Source organism: Portunus trituberculatus, chromosome 18 (genome assembly GCF_017591435.1).
Source record: "Portunus trituberculatus isolate SZX2019 chromosome 18, ASM1759143v1, whole genome shotgun sequence".
Taxonomy (NCBI): domain Eukaryota; kingdom Metazoa; phylum Arthropoda; class Malacostraca; order Decapoda; family Portunidae; genus Portunus; species Portunus trituberculatus.
This window is the reverse complement of record NC_059272.1, coordinates 18,468,921-18,490,480: the sequence shown is the minus strand read 5'-3', so window position 1 is coordinate 18,490,480 and position 21,560 is coordinate 18,468,921. Positions and strand designations below refer to the sequence as shown.

At 45.7% G+C, this 21,560-nt stretch overlaps 1 protein-coding gene across 18 annotated transcripts in view; it reads right to left on the bottom strand.

The window, feature by feature from the left end:
* The window catches only part of LOC123505399 (protein draper-like), a 551,274-nt gene that overhangs the window by 50,240 nt on the left and 479,474 nt on the right, over positions 1-21,560 (bottom strand). For 14 of the 18 annotated variants that reach the window (XR_006675125.1, XM_045256618.1, XM_045256617.1 and 11 more), the window contains exon 2: positions 7,813-7,968. The exons of the other annotated variants lie outside the window; for them this stretch is intronic. Coding sequence is in view for 13 of the 14 variants with exons in the window: in XM_045256618.1 (XP_045112553.1) it covers positions 7,813-7,815 (3 nt within the window). In the remaining variant the exon portion in view is untranslated. The remainder of the gene's footprint in view (positions 1-7,812; positions 7,969-21,560) is intronic. 18 annotated transcript variants of the gene reach the window in all.

Below are 21,560 nucleotides of genomic sequence, written 5' to 3'. Positions count from 1 at the left end.
TCACTAATTACAAGGCTACTGGTCTCCACTCACCACTGACACCACCAAAGGGTCCTCCTGCCGCGCACTCAATGCCTCACCTCAGGGCGCGAGTGGCCGAGGTGGACAGTGGACAGTAACCGGGCTGGACACACTGAGCAAAACAGAATCACCGTGATAAGACACCAAGGTAAAGGATGGCGATACAAGACCCCGTGATTACTGATAGACTTTGTAACTTCTCTCTCTGATCTCTTGTACTCTCAATTGCGTCATTGTACTGGTGACTTGGTGCGTAGTGGTGGTGTTGTTGCTGGTGGTGGTGATTGATTGGTTTTAGTGTTCTGTTCTTTTAATTGTAGTGTTTGTATTAATTAGTAGGTCGAAATGTTTTAAATATGAATTTTTTTTTCGTATTTCTGTGCTTTCGTAACTGTTCTACTACAGCATACTCGTTCTTTTGTGTCTCCTTTAAAGAGTAGCTTTATCGCAATGCTGCTTCTGCTGCTACTATTACTACTATACCTGCTGCTGCCATCATTATCATCTAAAGTTTTAAGTATACTCGGAGTTTACCTTATTATCACACTGCTGCTTCTGCTGATGCTGCTACTATTACTACTACTACTATACCTACTACTGCCATCATTATTATCAAAAGTTTCAAATATACCCAGAGTTTACTTAAATGAAACGAATAATTTTTCTTGCTTGTTCGCTGCTTTTTTTTCTTCACCATTATTGTTGTCCTCATTGCATACTTACATTAATTACCTCACACCCTTATAGTTGTCTTCCCTTGGTCAAGTACGTATACATCCGTTCATACATTATTCATCCTTGACACAATATACTAGATTCTCACTTTCACTTTTCGTTCCCTCTTTGAATGAAAAAAATAACACAATTGCCAGCTATCATCATTTGTATCATTTGTAGCCAATTAGGGACAGATGCAGTATTCACTCTTTTCTAGTATCATAACAAGCAGACGAGGGTGTGGTAACGACGCCTCTTAATCCTTATTCGTGCGTGTTACTGAGGCGGGGAAGGGGAATCGTTTCAGGAAGTCTACCCCCCTCTATCCCTTCCTCCCTGCAATCTGCCCTCCTCTCTTCTCTCTCTCTCTCTCTCTCTCTCTCTCTCTCTCTCTCTCCTCCTTGCCCCCTATCCTTTCCTCTCTGCACTCACGCACCTTCCTCCCTTTCCCCTGTCACACAAACTTTTCCTCCCTGTCATATACCACCTCCCTCGCTGTTCCTACCCTTCGTTCCTTCCCTGTCACCTCACTGATAAGACTCATGCAACTACACTTCAGCTCGCTCACTGCATGCACCAAACCTCTCTCTTTCGTGTGTGTGTGTGTGTGTGTGTGTGTGTGTGTGTGTGTGTGTGTGTGTGTGTGTGTGTGTGTGTGTGTGTGTGTGTGTGTGTGTGTGTATGTGTGTGTGTGTTTGGGAAGCACCGAACGCAAATATTTATACATACGGCTATCACGCAGGCAAAATATGGCCAGGAGCGATCATCTACTTATCGTCGCCCTCAGGCAGACCAAGGGCACAAAGGGGCCGGGCGCTATTCTCGGCTACCTACCCTCCTGCGCACCACCACCACCACCTCCACCACCACCATCACCGTGGCGCCACGCTACCATACATTATTCCCGACACGCGTACTGTAATTGAAGACTACAGCCAGCCATTTACTCATCTGTGCAGCACGATAACAGCCCTCGGGGGACACGCTGCGATGAGACACGGCACGCCTAATTGGAAAGCGACGAGGGTTTATAAACATTGCAAGTTGGGTGGGGCTGACGAAGCGGGGGCGGCCAGGCGACAGGAGCGTGGCGGGCATATCAGTGGGGAGGAGAATAATTTATCCGCCGAGACAAAACAGTTGCATGCGAGTCAAGGGTTAGCGTGGGAGGGCTGATAGGAAGACTCTACGACGTACATGGAAGTCAGGGATTTCCTTTACTACATGTCCACTTCACTGTATTTGCTAAAACCTCAACACGAGCACAACATTCAGTAGTATTGTCTTGTAGAACAGTGACGGCTGCGTGACTCCTCGGCCTTGGGTTCCTGGATGTCATTATGCGGAAACACGACCATACACCGCAACCTTCCCAGAACCTTCGAAGAGAGAGTATGTGTGTACAGAACAAGCCTGACGCGACACTGGGAGCATGGGAAGGGGAGGCAGCACGCAGCAGGCCGCCAGACACACACCGCAGGAGAAAACGGACAAAGGGAGGCATGCACACATCGCGCCGCTCCTTTCCTAGCAAGTCTCTGCCTTTATGCCTTATCTGTCCGTCATCTCTAGACAGACGAGGGATCAGGTGTGTTCCAGTCAGGTCACACTCACAATCAGGGCGTGGCTGCCCAGCCCGTCCTGGCCCCAACATAATGGGACATCGATGGGTTTGGGATAACATTACCTAATGTAATAATTACTTTCCATTCGAGAAAACAAGTCGTCTTTTGCCAAGATAACATAAAATATCCACTTTATGGCTATGTGTAGGTGGCGGCATTAAACTCTGATGCCACACAGAACACTGTCGATGCAGTGCATTAATTCTGTCTACAAACTGTCGAACAGGTGTGGAATTGTAGGCCACAAGTGTGGCCTAGTGTGGCGCACAGCTGCCGCAGCCATATTCCCGAGGCGAACCTAACCACAGATGCGGGGAGGAACGTCATCTTGGGATCTATCCTGCCCTTTGTTCCGCCCAGGTGGGATTGGGACAAAGCCGCGGGCCACACCTCCCTTGCCGCCCGTCGCGGCCGCCGCCGGCCACACTTTGCCCACAACATGGGAGGCAAGTGTTGTCCCGGCCTGGAGACAAGAAACACTCGCGTGTAGGTACACAACAGACTGGTTCCTTTATGCGAATATATATGCACACAGAAAATTATGTCATCGCAGGAGGTACAAATTTTGTCCCATAGAATGATTTAACAGAAAATACACAAGAACAAATAAATACATGGCGCGCCTGGCAGCCCAGGGCGACTAGAAACACCCGGAGGCTTTCCGTCCTTCATAATAATGGTAGATGTTTTGATACACACAATTTGAGGTCATATTCACCGATACAAAAGCGGACAGGCAAAATACTCACTCACCTGCATCAACAAGTTTATCTCCTGTCTTATCACGTCACTGTGGTGGTAACCACCAGTTGGCTGCTGAGTCTGTTCCACTCATCCACTCAATTCGTGAACTTTAGTCAATAACAGTAACAGTAATGATAATAATGATAACAGAAATGAGTAACTCGGCAGTTCTACTTATCATTGCATAATGAATAACTACCTAACTATCAAGTCACTACACTGAATCATCTCCATACTCACTGCAGCCAATCTGTTCAGCAGGCAAAGACAGTCCGGGGATAATCTCGTAACTTAAGTCACTGCGTCCTTATAACCTCACGAAGGTAGTTATCTTCCCAACTCAGGGTGTTTACGGGACTCCACGACCAGCACCATCACCACCATGGCTGAAGGGTGAGGGTTAAGGCGTGTTGGTGTAGGGACTGGGAAAGGGAGATTAAGAGGTCACGACTTTCTTTCGTCAAACTCGTGTGTTGCTTGATAGCTCACTGGAAATTATACCAAAATATCTATTCAAATATAATTCACACCTGTATTGCAATTAGGAATATCCTAAATGCAGCGCAATACGTGAGCCGATCATTACACAAGGAAGAGACTTCCCGAGGCTCGGGCCACACCTCCACTAAACACCGGCCACCCTGTGCTGATTTCCTCTCACCACAACAACGCGTGATTGACAACAGCACCAATCCGACTGTTATAGAAAGTATTCTCTCTCTCTCTCTCTCTCTCTCTCTCTCCAAACTAAGCTTCGCAGGGTGGCCGCGGCACTACTGGGCTCCTAGCCGGCCGCCGTGAAGTCATCCCTAGTTCCCATTTCATATGGAACATCTCCTTTCTGAGTGACGCCGGTGGTTACGACCTTGTAGGCTCACCAGGCGTGATGGAGAGCACTTAGAATTCAGTTATCAGCCTTAGTGCTCTTTTGATGTACTGCTACTGCTGCTACTGCTCCCACCATCTACTTGTACTACTACTGCTTCCACCGATATTACACGTACTTTTAGTTCTACTGCTACTTACATAACTGGAACTAGCAAATACTACTACTGCTACCTCTACTACTACTGCTATAGCCATTATTGCCGGGAAACTCAGCAGAAGGGCATGCTACAGCTGGCAGACCCGCATCACTACCACCACCATCACCACCACTTAAGGCAGACAGTATTTGTCCACTTCTCCCTTGAGAGCTAAACGAGTCTCTCAATTAGGATGTTTTCTCGGCGGCGATGACGGGTGAATTCTGGACAGCATCACGACAACCGGTGCCGCCCCACCGCCGTGGTGCGGGGCGAGGAGGTATTGTCTCAATGGCCGCGGGATACAACAAAATATGAGGCATGATGTTACTAGGAAAAAAAAAATCCATCTAGTATCCAGTTTGAAAACCAGTTTGTTATTCAAGCCAGCGACACACACACGCATGCCAACACACACACACACACACACACACACACACACATTACAAACCAATTCAAACACACACTCGAATAGAATTTAGACGGCAGCTCCAATACCATTCTTTTTTTCCCCACTTCATCTCCCTCTCCCTCTCTCTCCCTCCCTGATAGAGTTGAAAATTACGAGTCAATTCCCAGCAAGGTGGCGGCGGTCGCAGCTCTCCCTCGCCGCCCTGCCACCAAAATTAAGGGAGAAAAAACAAAACTCTTAACAACGGCCCTTCCATTCTACGCTTCACCGATGCTCACAAAATTTCACTACAAACCCATTTCACTTCTCAGAGTTCCCGCACCACGTCCCGCCTCGCCACGCCCACACACGCCCATCCATCCATGCCTCCCACGTAGACAATATAGAACTAGTGGGTGGGGTAGGGTTAAGGAAATGAAGTGAAGAGACAGAGAAGGAGGGAGAGAAGGGATAAAGGGCCGGTGTGGGAGGAGTGTGGAAGGAGAGGAAAGGAAGGGAAGCGAGTGAAAAAGTAAGAATGGAGTGCATGGGAAGTGAAGAGAGGAAAGGAAAGGAAGGGAAGGGAAGGGAAGAGAAGAGAGGATGTGGAAGAGAAGAGAAAATAAAGCAACGAATAGGAAAAGATGAATTGGAATAAGAAAAGATATCAACATGTATCGAGGGAGAGAAGGGAGGTGAAGGGAAGCGAAGGGCTGGGAGGATGGGATGGATGGTCAGGGGAGGGAACGTAAGGGCAAAGTGTCTGTCCGGTAGGGGAATGACACGTAAATAGAAATGAACTCAAAACTCAATTTGATGCCAAGCGAGTGGCGACGTTCATTCTGTATATAAAAAAAAAATAGTGTAGAAATGAAACAATCACCGTTCAGAGAAATTATACATTTACACACACACACACACACACACACACACACACACACACACACAGCCACGGAATATCACTACGACACATGCTTTTATATATGAATAAAAAAGAAAGACTAAAAAAAAAAAAAAAAATAACGAATACGAAAATATGCTTTAAACATGAAATAAAAAAAAACAAAGAAATTTAAGGGAAAAAATGTATGTGTGTGTGTGAGAGAGAGAGAGAGAGAGAGAGAGAGAGAGAGAGAGAGAGAGAGAGAGAGAGAGAGAGTGTGTGTGTGTGTGTGTGTGTGTGTGTGTGTGTGTGTGTGTGTGTGTGTGTGTGTGTGTGTGTGTGTGTGTGTGTGTGTCGCTGGAAATTATACTTTACAAACGACGGGAAGTCGTCAAATTATGATGTAAATAATACTCGGAATTTAAGAAAATAAAGGATGTGTGTGTGTGTGTGTGTGTGTGTGTGTGTGTGTGTGTGTGTGTGTGTGTGTGTGTGTCCATGTGAGAGAGAGAGAGAGAGAGAGAGAGAGAGAGAGAGAGAGAGAGAGAGAGAGAGAGAGAGAGAGAGAGAAAACAGCCAGCACCATTACTCTTAATAAGCGCATAGATGTACAGTACTCTTAGGATACCTAGATTAAATTAGTTTAGGTCAGGTTAGGTGAAGTCAGGTTAAGTGTACATACATAAAGCTCCGGCCACAAGTGAGTAATATATCGCGGACATTCAACAAAAGCACTGATTGGCGACACGCAGACTAAAATTTACGAGTGGAGTTTTCCCTTGCCATTCCATTCACAAAACGCGGAGCAAAACCCCATACCAAACGCCTCGATTCCCGCTGTGTACACTCGGCGCACCTGTTGCCCCTAACGAAGCCGCTCAAGGACACACAAAGCACAGGTGAGTTTGTTAACATTCCCACATACATTCGCTCTTGCCTCAACCTCCCCCACAACACCCACGTCAGTCAGCCAGCCAGCCAGCCAGCCAGCCAGCCAGAGAGAGAGAGAGAGAGAGAGAGAGAGAGAGAGAGAGAGAGAGAGAGATAATCCAGTGTGGTGCTACATATTACCTTACTCCTGTTTCACTCATTGCTGTATAATTTCCATACACATTTTCGGCTTTCCAGTGATCTCTCTCTCTCTCTCTCTCTCCCCTTTGTGTTAATACTAGTAAGTTTATTTTATGTCAGTGCTTAATAGTGTGTGGAGTTATTTAATTGCAGGGTGAGGTGACGTGAGGTGGGCGGGGAGATAGCCTTGTTCTCTTTCTATCCAGTTCTCCCACACTACTCTTATTCTTACCTCACGTCGACATCCTCTTGCTCCTTTCCTTCATAACTAACTCAACCTCTCCTTTCTAAAAACCCCTTCAACCTTCCCTTAACTATCTCCACTACTCCTGCAATACCACTTAACTCTGCATAAATAGACGTTCCATTCCTTTACCAACCCTCTCTTACTCCTCCGTTTCCCTCCCTCCTTCTCTTACCACCACCACCACCACCACCACCGCATCCTCAATCTGGAAAGTTTACCTGACAAACCAAAACACTGAGAATTGCACGAGAGAGAGAGAGAGAGAGAGAGAGAGAGAGAGAGAGAGAGAGAGAGAGAGAGAGAGAGAGAGAGAGAGAGAGAGAGAGAGAGAGTATATATGATTAACTGTAAAATACCGCTATATCACCAAAATTCTGATAGCGCCGCCACTCCACCTGAACGCCAAACACACCTGCACTAATCAAGGTAACACACTTTCTTTTTTTCGTTTCTTTTCAGCAAATTAATTTATCTGAAGGGAACTAAACAACAAGGGAAAAAAATGAGTAATGAGCCGCCGTGGTACAGTGGAACCATGCATGCTTTGGGGTCTGAGGGTCTCCAAGCGTATGGTTTCGAATCCTGTCCACAGTCCGAGTGTAGGTTGGGCTTCCTCACTCGGGGCAACGGTTTCCTAGCGGGTGGGCTTTGAGATAGGAGGTACCCCAAAAAGTATCCCCTTTAGCTCAGAAATTCCCGTGAAAAGCCCACATGGTATAAAAAAAAAAAAAAAAAAAACAATGGCGAGATATTTCTCTGTATTTCTCTATTCTACTCTAATGTGTATGTATGTATGTGTGTATATGTGTGTATGCATGTGTTCTAGCAGGTGTGAAGAAGACTCGCTTGGGAACAGAAAAAAAAGTGTAAACATAACAAATTGTCACTCCTATTAATACACAAAGAAGAGGGAAAAGTTTTGAAAATAGACGAATTAGAAAAATCGACCACCTTGACACTGCTCACTCGTAACAGTTGAAGTCGTAGAAATGAGAAAAAGAGGAAAAAAACAACGAAAAAACACACAAAAAAACAACAAAACAAAAAGCAAGCAGAAACGGAGCAGAGAGTTCCGGAGCAATACGTACCATTGAAAGGATGTACTGTACCACTACGTTACATTTCAACGCATAAAGCCTCCCACTGCACTATCCTGCCTCTCCTCGTTAGTACAATGCAATCAGGCAACACAAGAAGGATTTAGAGACGTGCTTCTACTTGCTATCCTTTGTAATCCTGCGTACCTGTATGTGGGGATGGAAAAGAAAAAAAGAGCTGTAGCTTACTTTCCACGACATGATTTCTGGCCAATGATGTTTACCTGTTAAAATCTCGAGTTGACATGACACTAAGGGAAAAAATAAGGGTAGGAAGGCTGCCTCACCAAATAGGGAGCAAACTGTAAGTGAAAAAAAAAGAGCTGTAGCTTAATTAATTCACACGTCACGATTTTTGGCCAATGATGGTTACCTTTTAAAATCTCGAGTTGACATTCGCTTTGGAAAAAAAAAAAAATTAAGGTAAAAGACTGGTTCCTCAGAGCAGACTCTACGTGTGAGTGAGTATGCGCGTGACAGTGACAGATAGGAGCACTAGTATCTCGAGCCGCCATGCAGGAAGGCACGTTACGTTACCCTGCTACTCTTCTGTGACGGAAAGGTGACATAAATACTGCGATATTACGAAACACCGATATTAGGAGGGAGGAATTTGCAGCGAGTGTTACTGGAGGAAGAGGAGGAGGAGGAAGAGGAGGAGGAGGAGGAGGAGGAGGAGGAGGAGGAGGAGGAGGAGGAGGAGGAGGAGGAGGAGGAGGAGGAGGAAAGGGGTTTAAAAGGAACAAGGAGCCTTTCACTGCATGTATGGGAAGGTTGTCAGAGTGAAACGTAAAAAATGAGAGAAACAAAAAAAATATAGAGAAATATACACGCTACTAACATTTCAGAAAGAGAGAGAGAGAGAGAGAGAGAGAGAGAGAGAGAGAGAGAGAGAGACTGTGTGTGGGTGTGTTTTCAAGCGTTATCTCTCCCTATACCTTACTCTCTCTCACCGCGTCGCTACATCACCACCTGCTTTCGTACGTATAGGTGAAAATCTCGCTCGCACATCTGTATATCATCTTAAACGAGCCGCTAAATCTCTGCAAACCGGATTCATATGCGCGTCGCTGCAAACCAGAACACACACGTCTGCCCGCAACCCCGTAAATCACAACACACCACATCCAAAAGCAGCTTCCCTCGCGCCGCCGCCGCCTCCTTCCCGATATTAAATTCCTCGTGAAGTGTTTAGTTCGTGGTTTGGGGGTTGTGGGTTGGGGGGGACCGCTTTCATGGGGTAAAGGGGGGAGGGAGTGAATACATGTCCCGCCACAGCTCCTCAATTCAACACTAGTCAGTCCCCAACTCGACACACACACACACACACACACACACACACACTCCATAATTCACACTTCATACTCCATACTTCGTTCCAGTGGTATCTTCTTTACTCCCCCTCCCCTTCCCTTCTCTCGTTGTTCTTGTTGTTTTCTTGTCTTCATATATTTTCACTCACATTTATTTTCTCACTTGTTGATTTCCTTTTTTTCTAGTCTATCAATTTTCTTACACTTTTTTGTACATTTTTAATTTTATTCATTTTTTATCTCCCAGTAGTTCTCTCTCTCTCTCTCTCTCTCTCTCTCTTCCAGGTCGGTATTCATGAATGGTAATGGGAAAACTGGCACTTCCGGTGTGACATTACCTGCAGAAAGTGTGTGTGAGAGAGAGAGAGAGAGAGAGAGAGAGAGAGAGAGAGAGAGAGAGAGAGAGAGAGAGAGAGAGAGAGAGAGAGAGAGAGAGAGAGAGAGAGAGAGAGAGAGAGAGAGAGAGAGAGAGAGAGAGAGAGAGAGAGAGAGAGAGAGCGCACAGGTGAGAGGGGAGTAGTGATCAATGAGGTGTAGGAGAAGCAAGAACATCCCTGCAGGCTGCTTTACTTGCCGTGATGACTCGTGAAGAGGCGGGGCGGACCACGGGGAGGGAGATGGGGGAATAAGACCGACAGAAGAGACCGTGGGAGAGGCTGGGGAGGGTACACCAAAGAAAAGACAGGCTAGAGACCATGGGAGAGGCTGGAAAGGCAAACCAGAGACGATGCTAGTTATGGGGACATGGGAGAGGCAGGGAAAGAAGGCCCAAGGAGAAAAGGAGTAAGAAAGGCAGAACTGAGACTGTGCGGGATAGGCTGGAGGACAGGAAAGCAGGATAGATATCATAGGAGAGGATAGGAGGGAAGAATGAAGGAGAGAAGAAGAGAGAGAGAGGGACAAACAACACACTAACATCCTCCCATCTCCCAACATACTTCCATACATACACAGACAGCAAAACAACGGCTACCATTTTTCCCCCACCCAAGACACACGATACGCCCTCGACAACCCACCCATTTAGAATCACGAGAAGAAAGAACGGTATTTACAAGGCCAGACGCAAGACAGACTCCCGCTGGTGGCTCAGTTTCTTCACCAGGGATCCCACGGCTGAAGGAAGTTTTAATGAATGTTCTCGACAGCATTTCTCGGTTCCTCACTGGCCAATAGGAGTTGTAGTTGTGAATTGTGAGCGTGCTACGATTGTTTAGTGTATGAGAAGCAGCTAAATTTACATTGTAGTCGTGATAAAAGACACATATTAGGAGAGGATGTATCAGCATGAATGTATTAAGAGAGAATGAAGAGTGATAGGTGAGATTAGGTTAGAATATGTCGGGCCTGGGGAATGATGGATCTAGACGTGAACAGGGGAAGGCGACGAAGCAAGCCAACGAAGAGACCAGGGCCCAGAGGTACGGATGAGACTACACTAAATTTGGCGCGACGTTAGAAGGGAGGTCTGAGCGAAGGAACACAGCATTTTCGTGAAGACTATCGAGGATCGTCAATTTCTTATGTGCATTGGTGAAGGTAGTACATAATAATTTGTTGCTTGTGCCGCGCGGTAGATCCTTCCATGACTGCCCAAAGGAAGTTAAAAAGTGAAAAAAAAGAGCGAAAAAGGAGGCTGAGTGGAGAGGAATTGTTACGAGAAGAGGTGAAGGAGGAAAAGGAAAGATAAGTGGAAAGTGAACAACTCAGAAGGGACAGAAGCAGGACTGGTGCGGGCGTCCCCTTCATGCTGCTGGTGGTGGTGGTGGTGGGAGGGCATCTGGTTTCCCATCCCCCCTTTCCTCTCTTCCTCTCTGTTAGTTCCCCACCAGCTCCCCTCATCCCTACCGGCTGACAAAGGTTAATTAAGACTTTCTTGACGCTGAGAAGTTCCCTCTTCCGCACCTCTGGGCTGTTATAACGCGAATAAACAGTCGTGCTACAAGTTATCCCTTCAGTCACACGCTACGTGCACTGAAAAAACAAATGATAACCAAGAGAACAATTACTGTCTGCATTGTAATATTATGCATCTATGTAGGCTTTTGCTTTGTATGCATTACTATAGCTTTGTTGTCTGTGTCTAAAATTAGTCCGGATGTTATTTCTTTGATACAGCTTTTAATCCTTTCTCTTTCCTGGCCATGTTAAGATATCTACGCCGCTTTGCAAACATGAAAAATGGTCAAAACTATTATCATCGTTATCATCAGTACTAGGACGCATTTTTTACTATGAGTACAACTGGACGATTTTATTAAGATTAGGAAGGATCTATGGAGGTCAGAAGATTAATGGCCAAAGTCTTCACTATTTCAATCCCAACATAAGTATCTGAAGCTGCATAAAATAACCAAATAGTAAGAAGAAAAATCATGAAAATGTGTCATTGTACTGAGGATATTAATAGACTGCGACAGGATGCGAACGGCGCCCAGAAGAGTCAAGATATCGCAACACAATTTTGAACCCATTAATACAATTATTGCATTAACCAAAATAAGATGAACTAATGACAGCAATCCACTGGGCCACCCATGCACGCTGCCCTGCCCTGGTCACGTGCGACTCTACAGTAGACACACAGCAGCCATACAGGTGACATTCCCTCCCATATCTGTGTCCACGACCATTGCTCTTCATAAACTGGTCTAATCTTATCTGAAACCATACTGAATCAACACCGACAACGCACACATGAGTCAAATCTACCTCTTCCTATGCGTCTTGACCTTTCAACACCACGGCTCTCATTTTCATTAGATTCTTGATGTTATTTGACTAGAGTTAATGATGCCTTTCGTTATTAAGGCATAATAAACCACCAAGACATCAAGTCACCCCTCAAAACACAAGATCTTATTTATTATGAGTAAAGAAGACATTCAAGTTTACTCGTTGCCTGAAGTGCTGCACGGGTCAACAGCACAGTGAGATAACAATTCTGAGCTAAAAATATACCTGGTCTACTTGTGCTGTGTGTTTGCTGCGTGACAATGCTTTGTGTGGCTGTAACTGCTCTCTCTCTCTCTCTCTTTCTGGGGGAGAAATAAGGGAGGACTTGAAGGGTGATAAGACGGGCACTGACCTTCGCTCCTCTCTCTCTCTCTCTCTCTCTCTCTCTCTCTCTCTCTCTCTCTCTCTCTCTCTCTCTCTCTCTCATAGTGACTCATCCTCAACATTAACTAAAGTATCCCGTATCAAGATGAGCATTAAGTTTGCTATCCAAGCAGTGCCCAGTCTCTCCTCATGCCCTGTTTACGACGGTGAACTCACACACACACACACACACACACACACACACACACACACACACACACACACACACACACACACAGATTCAAGTTCTCACACAAACACACACATTTGTTAAGTCTCTCTCTCTCTCTCTCTCTCTGATAGCGGGGCACGACCTAAACAAAGAACATTCTCCATGCTACTCACTATACAGTCGCGTTATTCTCTACTTAATTTTCATGACGCTTTGGCAACAGACATGAGATGGAGCTGAGGAGACTCGTGTGGACAGACAGCCTTTCCCTCTCACCTCCATCATGTGGTACAGCTTTGTAAATGGAATAATATGTTTGGTGGCGTTGTTTGGTAGATCACATCCCAGGAAGCATAATGCAACGCACGAAAACTCTAACCTGGTATAATTTTCCGTACTGCTAAATTAATTAATTATTTTACATTATTTTTTTTTACATTATTTTCTTATAATAGGCTAAACTTTTCTCAAATCGTACATCTTATTGGTATGATTAAAGCCTCGCCGCCCATCACATGTCCACGAAGGATAAGCAACAACAGATTCATTTATGAGCTGTCTGAGTATACACTACGCAGCACTGACTAATAGACGAGATAGGACGGTATGGCAGAATGGAGCTCTTCGCACTATGAGCTCAAGAACACAAAGAGACTGAAGAAAAGAGAGAGAGGTAAAAAAAAAATGCTTCTCGGTCTAGTACTCATACACAAGGCAGCCTCTGTAATCCTCGTCCCATTCATCATCTTCCTCCATAAATAAATGCACTACATCTTCCCTCTTCAAAGCCTCTATTGCACTCAGTTACTTCATGGCAACAATTCTTCTCATTCACCCAAGTGTCGTGAATGAATCCCTCACCAAATCCCTTGAGTTTTTTCATAGTGACATTTATTAGGGCTATGGAGAGTACTTGCACTCCCACCACCACATCAAAACCTACTCTACTCATTCACTGTAGCGTTGGTCAATGAATTCCTCCCCGTAGCTCGCTAACCTACACTTAACCTAGCTTGTGTCCTCTCAGTCACCACAATGATCTTTAATAAATCATCTCGTTTACCCGACCTAACCTATGTACTGGCCCAATTAGATTCCCCAACATGAATCACTACCACTACCACTTCACCTCTGCGTCACCTCTGTAGCATCTTTTAACCACGACGGACCTTAAACTGGCCGCCCACTAGCTTTCACTTCCCAGAGAGAAAGTTGGGGCGTTTCTGTGAAGCTGTCCTGACGTAACAAAGGAAACCCAAGGAAGGGGAAAAAAAAAGAAGGTAAGGTGGAGTTACACGGGCAGATCAGATACGTGTATTAAGATGACTTGAGATGGGTAAAGGTTGAGGAATATGTCTGGCTGTGGAACTATAGAGGCTGATGATGATACGAGGATGACAATGTGGATGATAGTAAAGGTGAATAGTACAGTAAGATTCTTATTTTTCATCATCATTCGCTGCATTCTTCTCTGTAGTGAAAAGTTAATATACGACAGTGAATATATACGTAGTTCTTCCTCACAAAATCACGGTTAGATGACAGCGTGCCCAATTAGTAGTCGCAGGATTGCACTGGACAGGTGTGGCGAGGCGGTGCACATTTGCCATTGCAGCAGGAAGTGTGGTGGAATGCCGGTACAACTCACGTGGCCGCGTTGCAAAACTACGCACACGTCATCACCCACACCCCATCCACCTTCCTCTCTCCTCTCCCTACCTCGCTCTGTCTGACTGTCTGTCTCCCCCTCAGCCACCCTCCTGCCAGGCTCCTGTCTCCACACGGATCTGACTCCCCCATACCTGCCTCGCATGTTCTATTAATGTTTTCTCTCTCTCTCTCTCTCTCTCTCTCTGTCTGTCTTTGCCAAACACTGCTAGCCTGATAAAGAAAGCGAAAGCAGCAGTAGGTCGCGGCGAGGGGCGTCCCAGCGGTGAGGCGTGCTGGTTAACTGGTCACACACGAGCAGACACAGTGGCGGCATTCACGGGCTGAGATTTTTACATGAAGCGCAATGTGTTTCAGGCGGCGGAGGTTATTGATTAGCAATCAGTTAGGTCCAGTGAATGGAGGGAATTTACAATTAAGAGGAGTGCCTGCCCGCCTGCCTGCCCCGGCTCGGTCGACACGTTTGGTGCAGTTTACGGCGCCATTAATATGCTTCCACTGATTATCTGGCAATACTCGGTAAAGAGCAGCCAATCCGTGCCCGAGGGTCGACACTCACTGCTTTACGGCGATAGCTATGTTAATATATATCGTTGTAGTGCCTCACTGCGCCCCGGTGTGGTGCAGTAAAGACGTGACCGGGCCGAGCCGGCTGGGCGCAGGGAGGTAGTAGTCCCGCGGGGCTGCTGGACTGACCGCTCCCCGCCACACCTCAGGATCTCCCTCGTCCTATACGCTTGGTGCTTTCATTAGGCCTATTGTAAAATGCCACAGACGATTATAAAGGTTTCCACGTATGTATTTTTTCATTGGTAATGTAGATTCTATTTAAACTACGACCATAATATAAAATCATGAAAACATCCTTTTCAATTGACAACTTCCACTTCACCTGTTAAAAGAAGCAATGATAAGACGCTCAAAACGTTTGACAAAGCAGTCTTCAGTAAACATCTTAGTAAAGCCAATGAAGGAACAACAATACAGCAGAGGGAAAATGACATTCAGAACATACACAAACAGGTATAGACGGCAAAGTTCACTAAAAAGAATTACCACCGATTGAAAGTGCCCGGGAGGAGCAGCGACGCAAGAGCCACGCCGTCTATCTCCATCGATTCCAGGCAGTGATTCCAACAAGTTCCAACACCAATGGCCTTTTCGCTCCTTCCCGCCGCCACCTGCACGGGACGAAACGCAGGAAGGAAGATGGCACAGATAGGAAGCAGCGATAGAAGTGGAGACAGAGAGACCGTGAGGGGCGGATAGGAGAGAAGAAGCAAAGCAAGAAGGAAAAAAAAAAAGTTCAGGGAGGTAATGGAGCTTTTACTTAATTGACAATTGTAGCTTTCTTTTTTGTCTTCCGTAATGATGCAGGTTTTCCATCTGATGCCGAGGAGGGAGTCGCTGCTTCAGGAGTGCTGACTTCTGACACACACACACACACACACACACACACACACACACACACACACACACACACACACACAGATGGACTGATAGTAACTAGTACAATAATAATGACCAACACTTGTATGATCTGACAAATTACACGAATAAATATTTCAGCGCAAAAATAAACCTATAAAATACATACATCTTGAAATAAAACTCACAAGCAAGCATTCGGTGTACACACACACACACACACACACACACACACACACACACACACACTTATATTGGTTGATGACTCACGCTTCACAGTGACTCGCCACCCTCTCCCTGATACACTCCAGCGAAGCAAGAGATGGTATTTTCTTTTCTCTGAGTAAGTATCTTCAGCTGACCCTTCCCCTCCACGTCTCAGCCTCGATCTTGCTTCTAACAGGCAAGAGCAAACGCGTACCAAAAACTATAAACCATCTTAATGTTTCACAGATTAAACGATTGATTTTTGACCTGGCGAATGGCGGCGTGGCGGGGGTTGTCTTCTGCCGGGCGTGGGTGGTTCTACAGGTGGTGCTCGCGCCCTTCACCTTCTACCCACACGCGCGCTGCAATCTGAGGCTTCAAAAATAACACCACTAAAGGGGACAGCCGCATTACAGACTCCATTGGGTGGCAGCAACTCGCCGCGCAGCAGGACGAGTGTTTAATACAGTACTGTGAACCTCAACCCGTGGCGAAAGTTTTCCGCACGTGACATCCGGAGTCCTTCCTGTCCGGACATCACTTCCACCACCGATACCACAGCCATTAACCCCTTCAGTATTGGGAAGCATTTTTACCATGAGTTTAGGTATGGTTACACGATTCTATTTACATTAGAAGGGTTTATGGAGGTCAGAAGATTAATGGCCAAAATCTTCACTATTTTAATCCCCACATAAGTTTCTGAAGCTGTATAAAATCACTAAATAGTAAGCAAAATGAATATGCAAACGCTTCATAGCACTGAAGTGGTTAAAGCCAGCACGGGAACAATGTGAAATAAAGCACAGATTGAGTCACAGCTGCAGGAAAAGTGTCAATAAGGTTCACACGAGACATGATTATAATTCTCTCCTCATAGATTTCTCCCACGCCCTTGTATACATTTGCTCCCCTGCACCGATCGAGCTATGATACGGAAACACTGAACGGAACCACTGCCATCACTGCTTTGTATTAGGTTCGGTCAGCGGTTAAATATGTAAACAGGGGGAAATGTCAGAAGGGGAGAATGTTCAGAAAGGCGGGAAACAAAGTCAATGGGAGAGTAGCCTTGGCTGCCTCATCTTCATCAAGTCCGCGGCCGCTTCTCCCCCTCCTCTTGTTTTTTCTATCCGCAAGTAGGTAAAGTGAGACGTCTTGTGGCTAGCGAGGAACAAGATATTTTCAAGCCAATAAACGTGATTTCTTTTTTATATGCTTTTTTATTTATTGGAGAAAGGCCTGAATAAGATTATTTAAAGATGCTGTCAAGACTCTATAGATATTTCAAAAGATTATACACTATCGCTAGAGAAAAAAATAGCCGAAGTACTCGCCTAATCGCCTCTGTGGCCTTTAAAATCTGTCATTATGAGAGAACAAAGCGTTTAAGAATGTGGGCCTGACAGCAACGAGTGGGTAGAGATGTTGAAGTCTCAGCATGTGCAGGCATCGAGATCACGTGGCTGCCAGCGTGTTGGGGTTCGAGTTGCCGCGGCGTTGGCTCACACACTCAAGACCGCCTCCTCACACTCCACCACAACTCTCGGCTGGCATTCACTACACGTCTCACATCTTCAACGGTTGATGTTCAGGAATAAAACACTGCAGCCCTGACTCTCAACCGCCACCAACTTGTATACATCTCCCTAGAATCACAGTTAAGAGTTGTGAACTGGTGGTGAAATGTTTTGAAAATTTAGTGCATGAATCTTTCTTTGTTTCGTTTGTGTTTTGAAGCACTTGCACTCTCATTAACGCTGAAAGGCCACAGCGATGACTAGTCGAGTTCTCACATGCTTGAAAGCCACAATAACTTTAAAAAAAGGATTAGAAACGTTACAACATGTGGTTCGTAAGTGAAAAATGAATCAAACACATGACAGAAGAACCAGGAACGTAACAAAACGCGGGTCTTAAGTGACAAGTGTGACACATGAAACAAACCTCAACACAGAGGAACCACGAACCACTCAGTGTACCCCACACCCCAACCGGCCCCACCACCACCACCTACGCCACCACTTCCAAGGCATGAAGCAAGACTAACACCTGTGCTGCATAACATAAGACCCGGAGCAGGTGAGGGATTAGCAATGACTAATACGTTCAGGAAGCTGCCGCCGCCAAGTGCTGCCGGCCAAATGACGGTGCTGAGTGCGGGGGCGGCGAGGACAGCGTGAGGACGCCCGATAAAGGCCAGGCATGGTCGCTGATCGTTACTCATGCAAATAAAAATCGATTATCGTCTCAATACTCAGAAATCGAGGCTTGAGTCACGTAGAGGGGCGTTGAGTAGTCTCTCTCTCTCTCTCTCTCTCTCTCTCTCTCTCTCTCTCTCTCTCTCAACTTCGCAGAGCAGACTACTCACTCGACTCAGGCAAACATACTCTTCCATATTTTGCGTTCGTGATAGCTGTTTGTATAAATATTTTCGTTCTGTATCCCCGTTCTCTCTCTCTCTCTCTCTCTCTCTCTCTCTCTCATGCCGCCACTTTCGCCTCCTGTCATGGCGGGGGGCTGAGTCACACAGGCATGCCGTTAGTGTAATAACAGGACGACAACCACCATCACTCTCACCGCCGCCGCCTGACCATCCCTCTCCCCCGTCCCTCACCAACCAGGAAGACAGCACCACAAGGCCGCCGCCACTCACTTCACGGAATCACCTGTACTCTAATTGACACAAGAAACAGTGGAAAGAGAGAGAGAGAGGGGTTGGGGGTTGGAGGGACACGTGACATTATTAAACCTTTGAGTGTTAATGACAATACGACCTTTGTAATTTCCTCTGAGTAATTCTGGACTATTGAAAGGCGAGGCAAGCGGGAAAAAAGGGAACACGTGATATTACTAAGCCTTTGAGCGCTAATGACAGTGCCACCTTTGTTGCTTCATCTCAGTAATTCCAGACGACTAAAGGAGTGGAATTATTCGAATATACTCATTTTGCTATTATTGTGTATGTGTGTATAAGCGTATATGTTAGTTACATAAGCTTGCACTACACTTTCGTTAAGGTTAAAGGAAAAAGCTTGTATTATGAGAGGCTTTGGTTTCTCACAAGAATTATTTTCAAAGGTCGCAATATTCAAGAAGCCATAGTAGTCTGCAAGGTTAGTAAATAGGATGAGAAGAAAAAAAATGTCAACAAAACTCCTTGTAAAGATAGACGCTACGAGGTCACTCTAGCGGGAAAACACGCCTTGCTTAATTCTCTTCCCACCTCACCGCAAAAAGTTGTATCATAGGGAGATATTAGAAAACGTACCGCGGCAGGTGGAGGTGGCCAGGCGCACATACCGTATGACCCCAAAGTTTGCCACCCACCACACATCACTGGCCAAGCTTTACGTGGCATTCTGCACTCTGGCTGTGTTCTGAAACACTCTCCTCTCTCACAAAGTCTATATTTTCAAAGGCCACAGAGATTAACCGGGTGTTTAAGAGTGTTTACCCGTTCATAATGTAGTGATATAGTTTATCTGTTACTTAACTGTAAAAAATAACCTAACAAAACCCGTTACTTCAACTAGAGTCTTTGAAAAGTTATGGAGGTATCTCTCAGAAGTGTTTCAGTGTATGGCACTTCACCTCGCGCTGCCATGTCATCGGAGTCCAGTGTTAAGTAGAGATCCGCAAACGTTTCGATATTACATCTCGGCCACTTTCAGCAAGCTCTAGTGATCTCGAGTTTCGAAGCGTTTACGTGGTTCTGTATTGTTTAGCAAAGATTCTACAATGGGGAAAAGAAAAGTAGGCATGAAATCTGACTAACAACCACTATGGCCTTTGAAAATTGAGGTAATGAGAGGTCAGGGTGCTTTAGAATACAGGCACAATGGTATATGAGGGTGATGACTTTTGTTACCATGGCTATACAGCGTTTTTTTTTTTTCTGCCTGTGATGCGTATCGTCTCTCGTGTTTCCCTCCTTCTATATACGTTTTATTGGCGGAATTATTGTTTTTACATTCTATTGCACCACTTGTTTTGTATTCATTGGTTGTAACTTTTCCCTTTTCACGTGTTGTTTTATCCTAGCAATGACTTTTTCTGGTTCTGGTTTCTACATCACAATTAAAGCTTTTCCTAATGCCACCTTCAACAATCAGATATCCACACACACACACACACACACACACACACACACACACACACACACACACACACGATCCAAGCACAGGGAGTTAGAGCAAGCATTACAAACATTAGAAGTGACATGACGGCAGAGTTCACATACTGACCACCACGCCGCCAGCCCTCCCATAGAGATTCAGTGGCGAGTGAGTGAGGGAGTGAAGTGAGTCTGTGGTGAGTGAGGGATCAAAATGAGTCTGCTGTGATTAAATGATTGTAAGTGGCAGATAGATGAAGTTAGGTTAGGTTAGGTTTGGGGAGATATGATTAGATCAGATCAGAAGGCGAAGTGAGTACAGATATAAGTTAAGATTAGGTTACGTCAGGTCAGGTGAGATGAGCTTGGGTTAGATCAAGGGAAGTGAGGTTAGGTAAAGTTAGATTAGATTAGATTAGATTAGGTTAGGGGGATGAGATTGGGTTATATAAGGATAAAGGGGAAGGAGAATTACTAACCGGTGGCGTACGACAAGAATCCACGTCCTTCAATTCTTCACAAGCTACAATCTATTAAATATAAATGTCCTTCCTTGCTTCCAAACGAACGCGAGGCACAGGGCCGATCACGCACGAGGAAGGCAAAACGCGGCCGTAATGGGGCTTCTCGGGTGAGCTGTTCAGGGACTCACCAAAAGGGGACAGTTTGCAACACAACAATGATAGCACTCGTATCAATAAAATGCGATAAATTCATGAGGAAAGACAAACAGGCGCTAGGACGGGCCGTGCTGACGTAAGGAGAAAATACTGGTTGTAATAAATGCAATTATACAAGGCTCAATTTTTTTTTTTTATAATTGGGTGTAATTCAGGAAGTGTGTGTGTGTGTGTGTGTGTGTGTGTGTGTGTGTGTGTGTGTGTGTGTGTGTGTGTGTGTGTGTGATTTACTGTTTGATCTGCTGCAGTCTCTGACGAGACAGCCAGACGTTACCCTACGGAACGAGCTCAGAGCTCATTATTTCCGATCTTCGGATAGGCCTGAGACCAGGCACACACCACACACCGGGACAACAAGGTCACAACTCCTCGATTTACATCCCGTACCTACTCACTGCTAGGTGAACATGGGCTACACGTGAAAGGAGACACACCCAAATATCTCCACCCGTGTGTGTGTGTGTGTGTGTGTGTGTGTGTGTGTGTGTGTGTGTGTGTGTGTGTGTGTGTGTGCATACTCTCCCCCTTCAAATGCTATCCCCGTGCTGTCAAAATGATATGTTGTGGGAACGTAACCTTGTGTTTGTGCAGCAGGCGGCGCAGGGGTGGGCGGGGTTGTAACACCAGCAGTAGCAGCAGCAGCAGTAGCGATAGCAACAGTTGTAATAGTAATACCGGATGAAGTTTTACACAGCAACACTACGAACTCTTATCATGTTTGGGGCCTCGTAATGTTTGAGTGTTTGGACGTTCCCAGCGAGGTGCACTAAGTAATGTTTACAAGGTCGTGAACGTATAGAGGTAGCCGTGGCCCAGAGTTGTGGCTGGGAGTCATGTCAGGCAAAGTTGAAATGCACCAAGCCGCACTCTAACAGAATGACTTTATGCTAAACTGTTGCATTACACCGAGAGGCCTCGAAGTGCAGGGCCGTCTGGGTCGTAGTGGTGGTGGTGTCGTAAACGAAGCAAACGGTAAACATAAGCAAACAAGTAAACGAGGTAAACATTTAGGAAAGCAAAAAGACAGCGAATGGTGAAGCTGTGCGGAATGATGA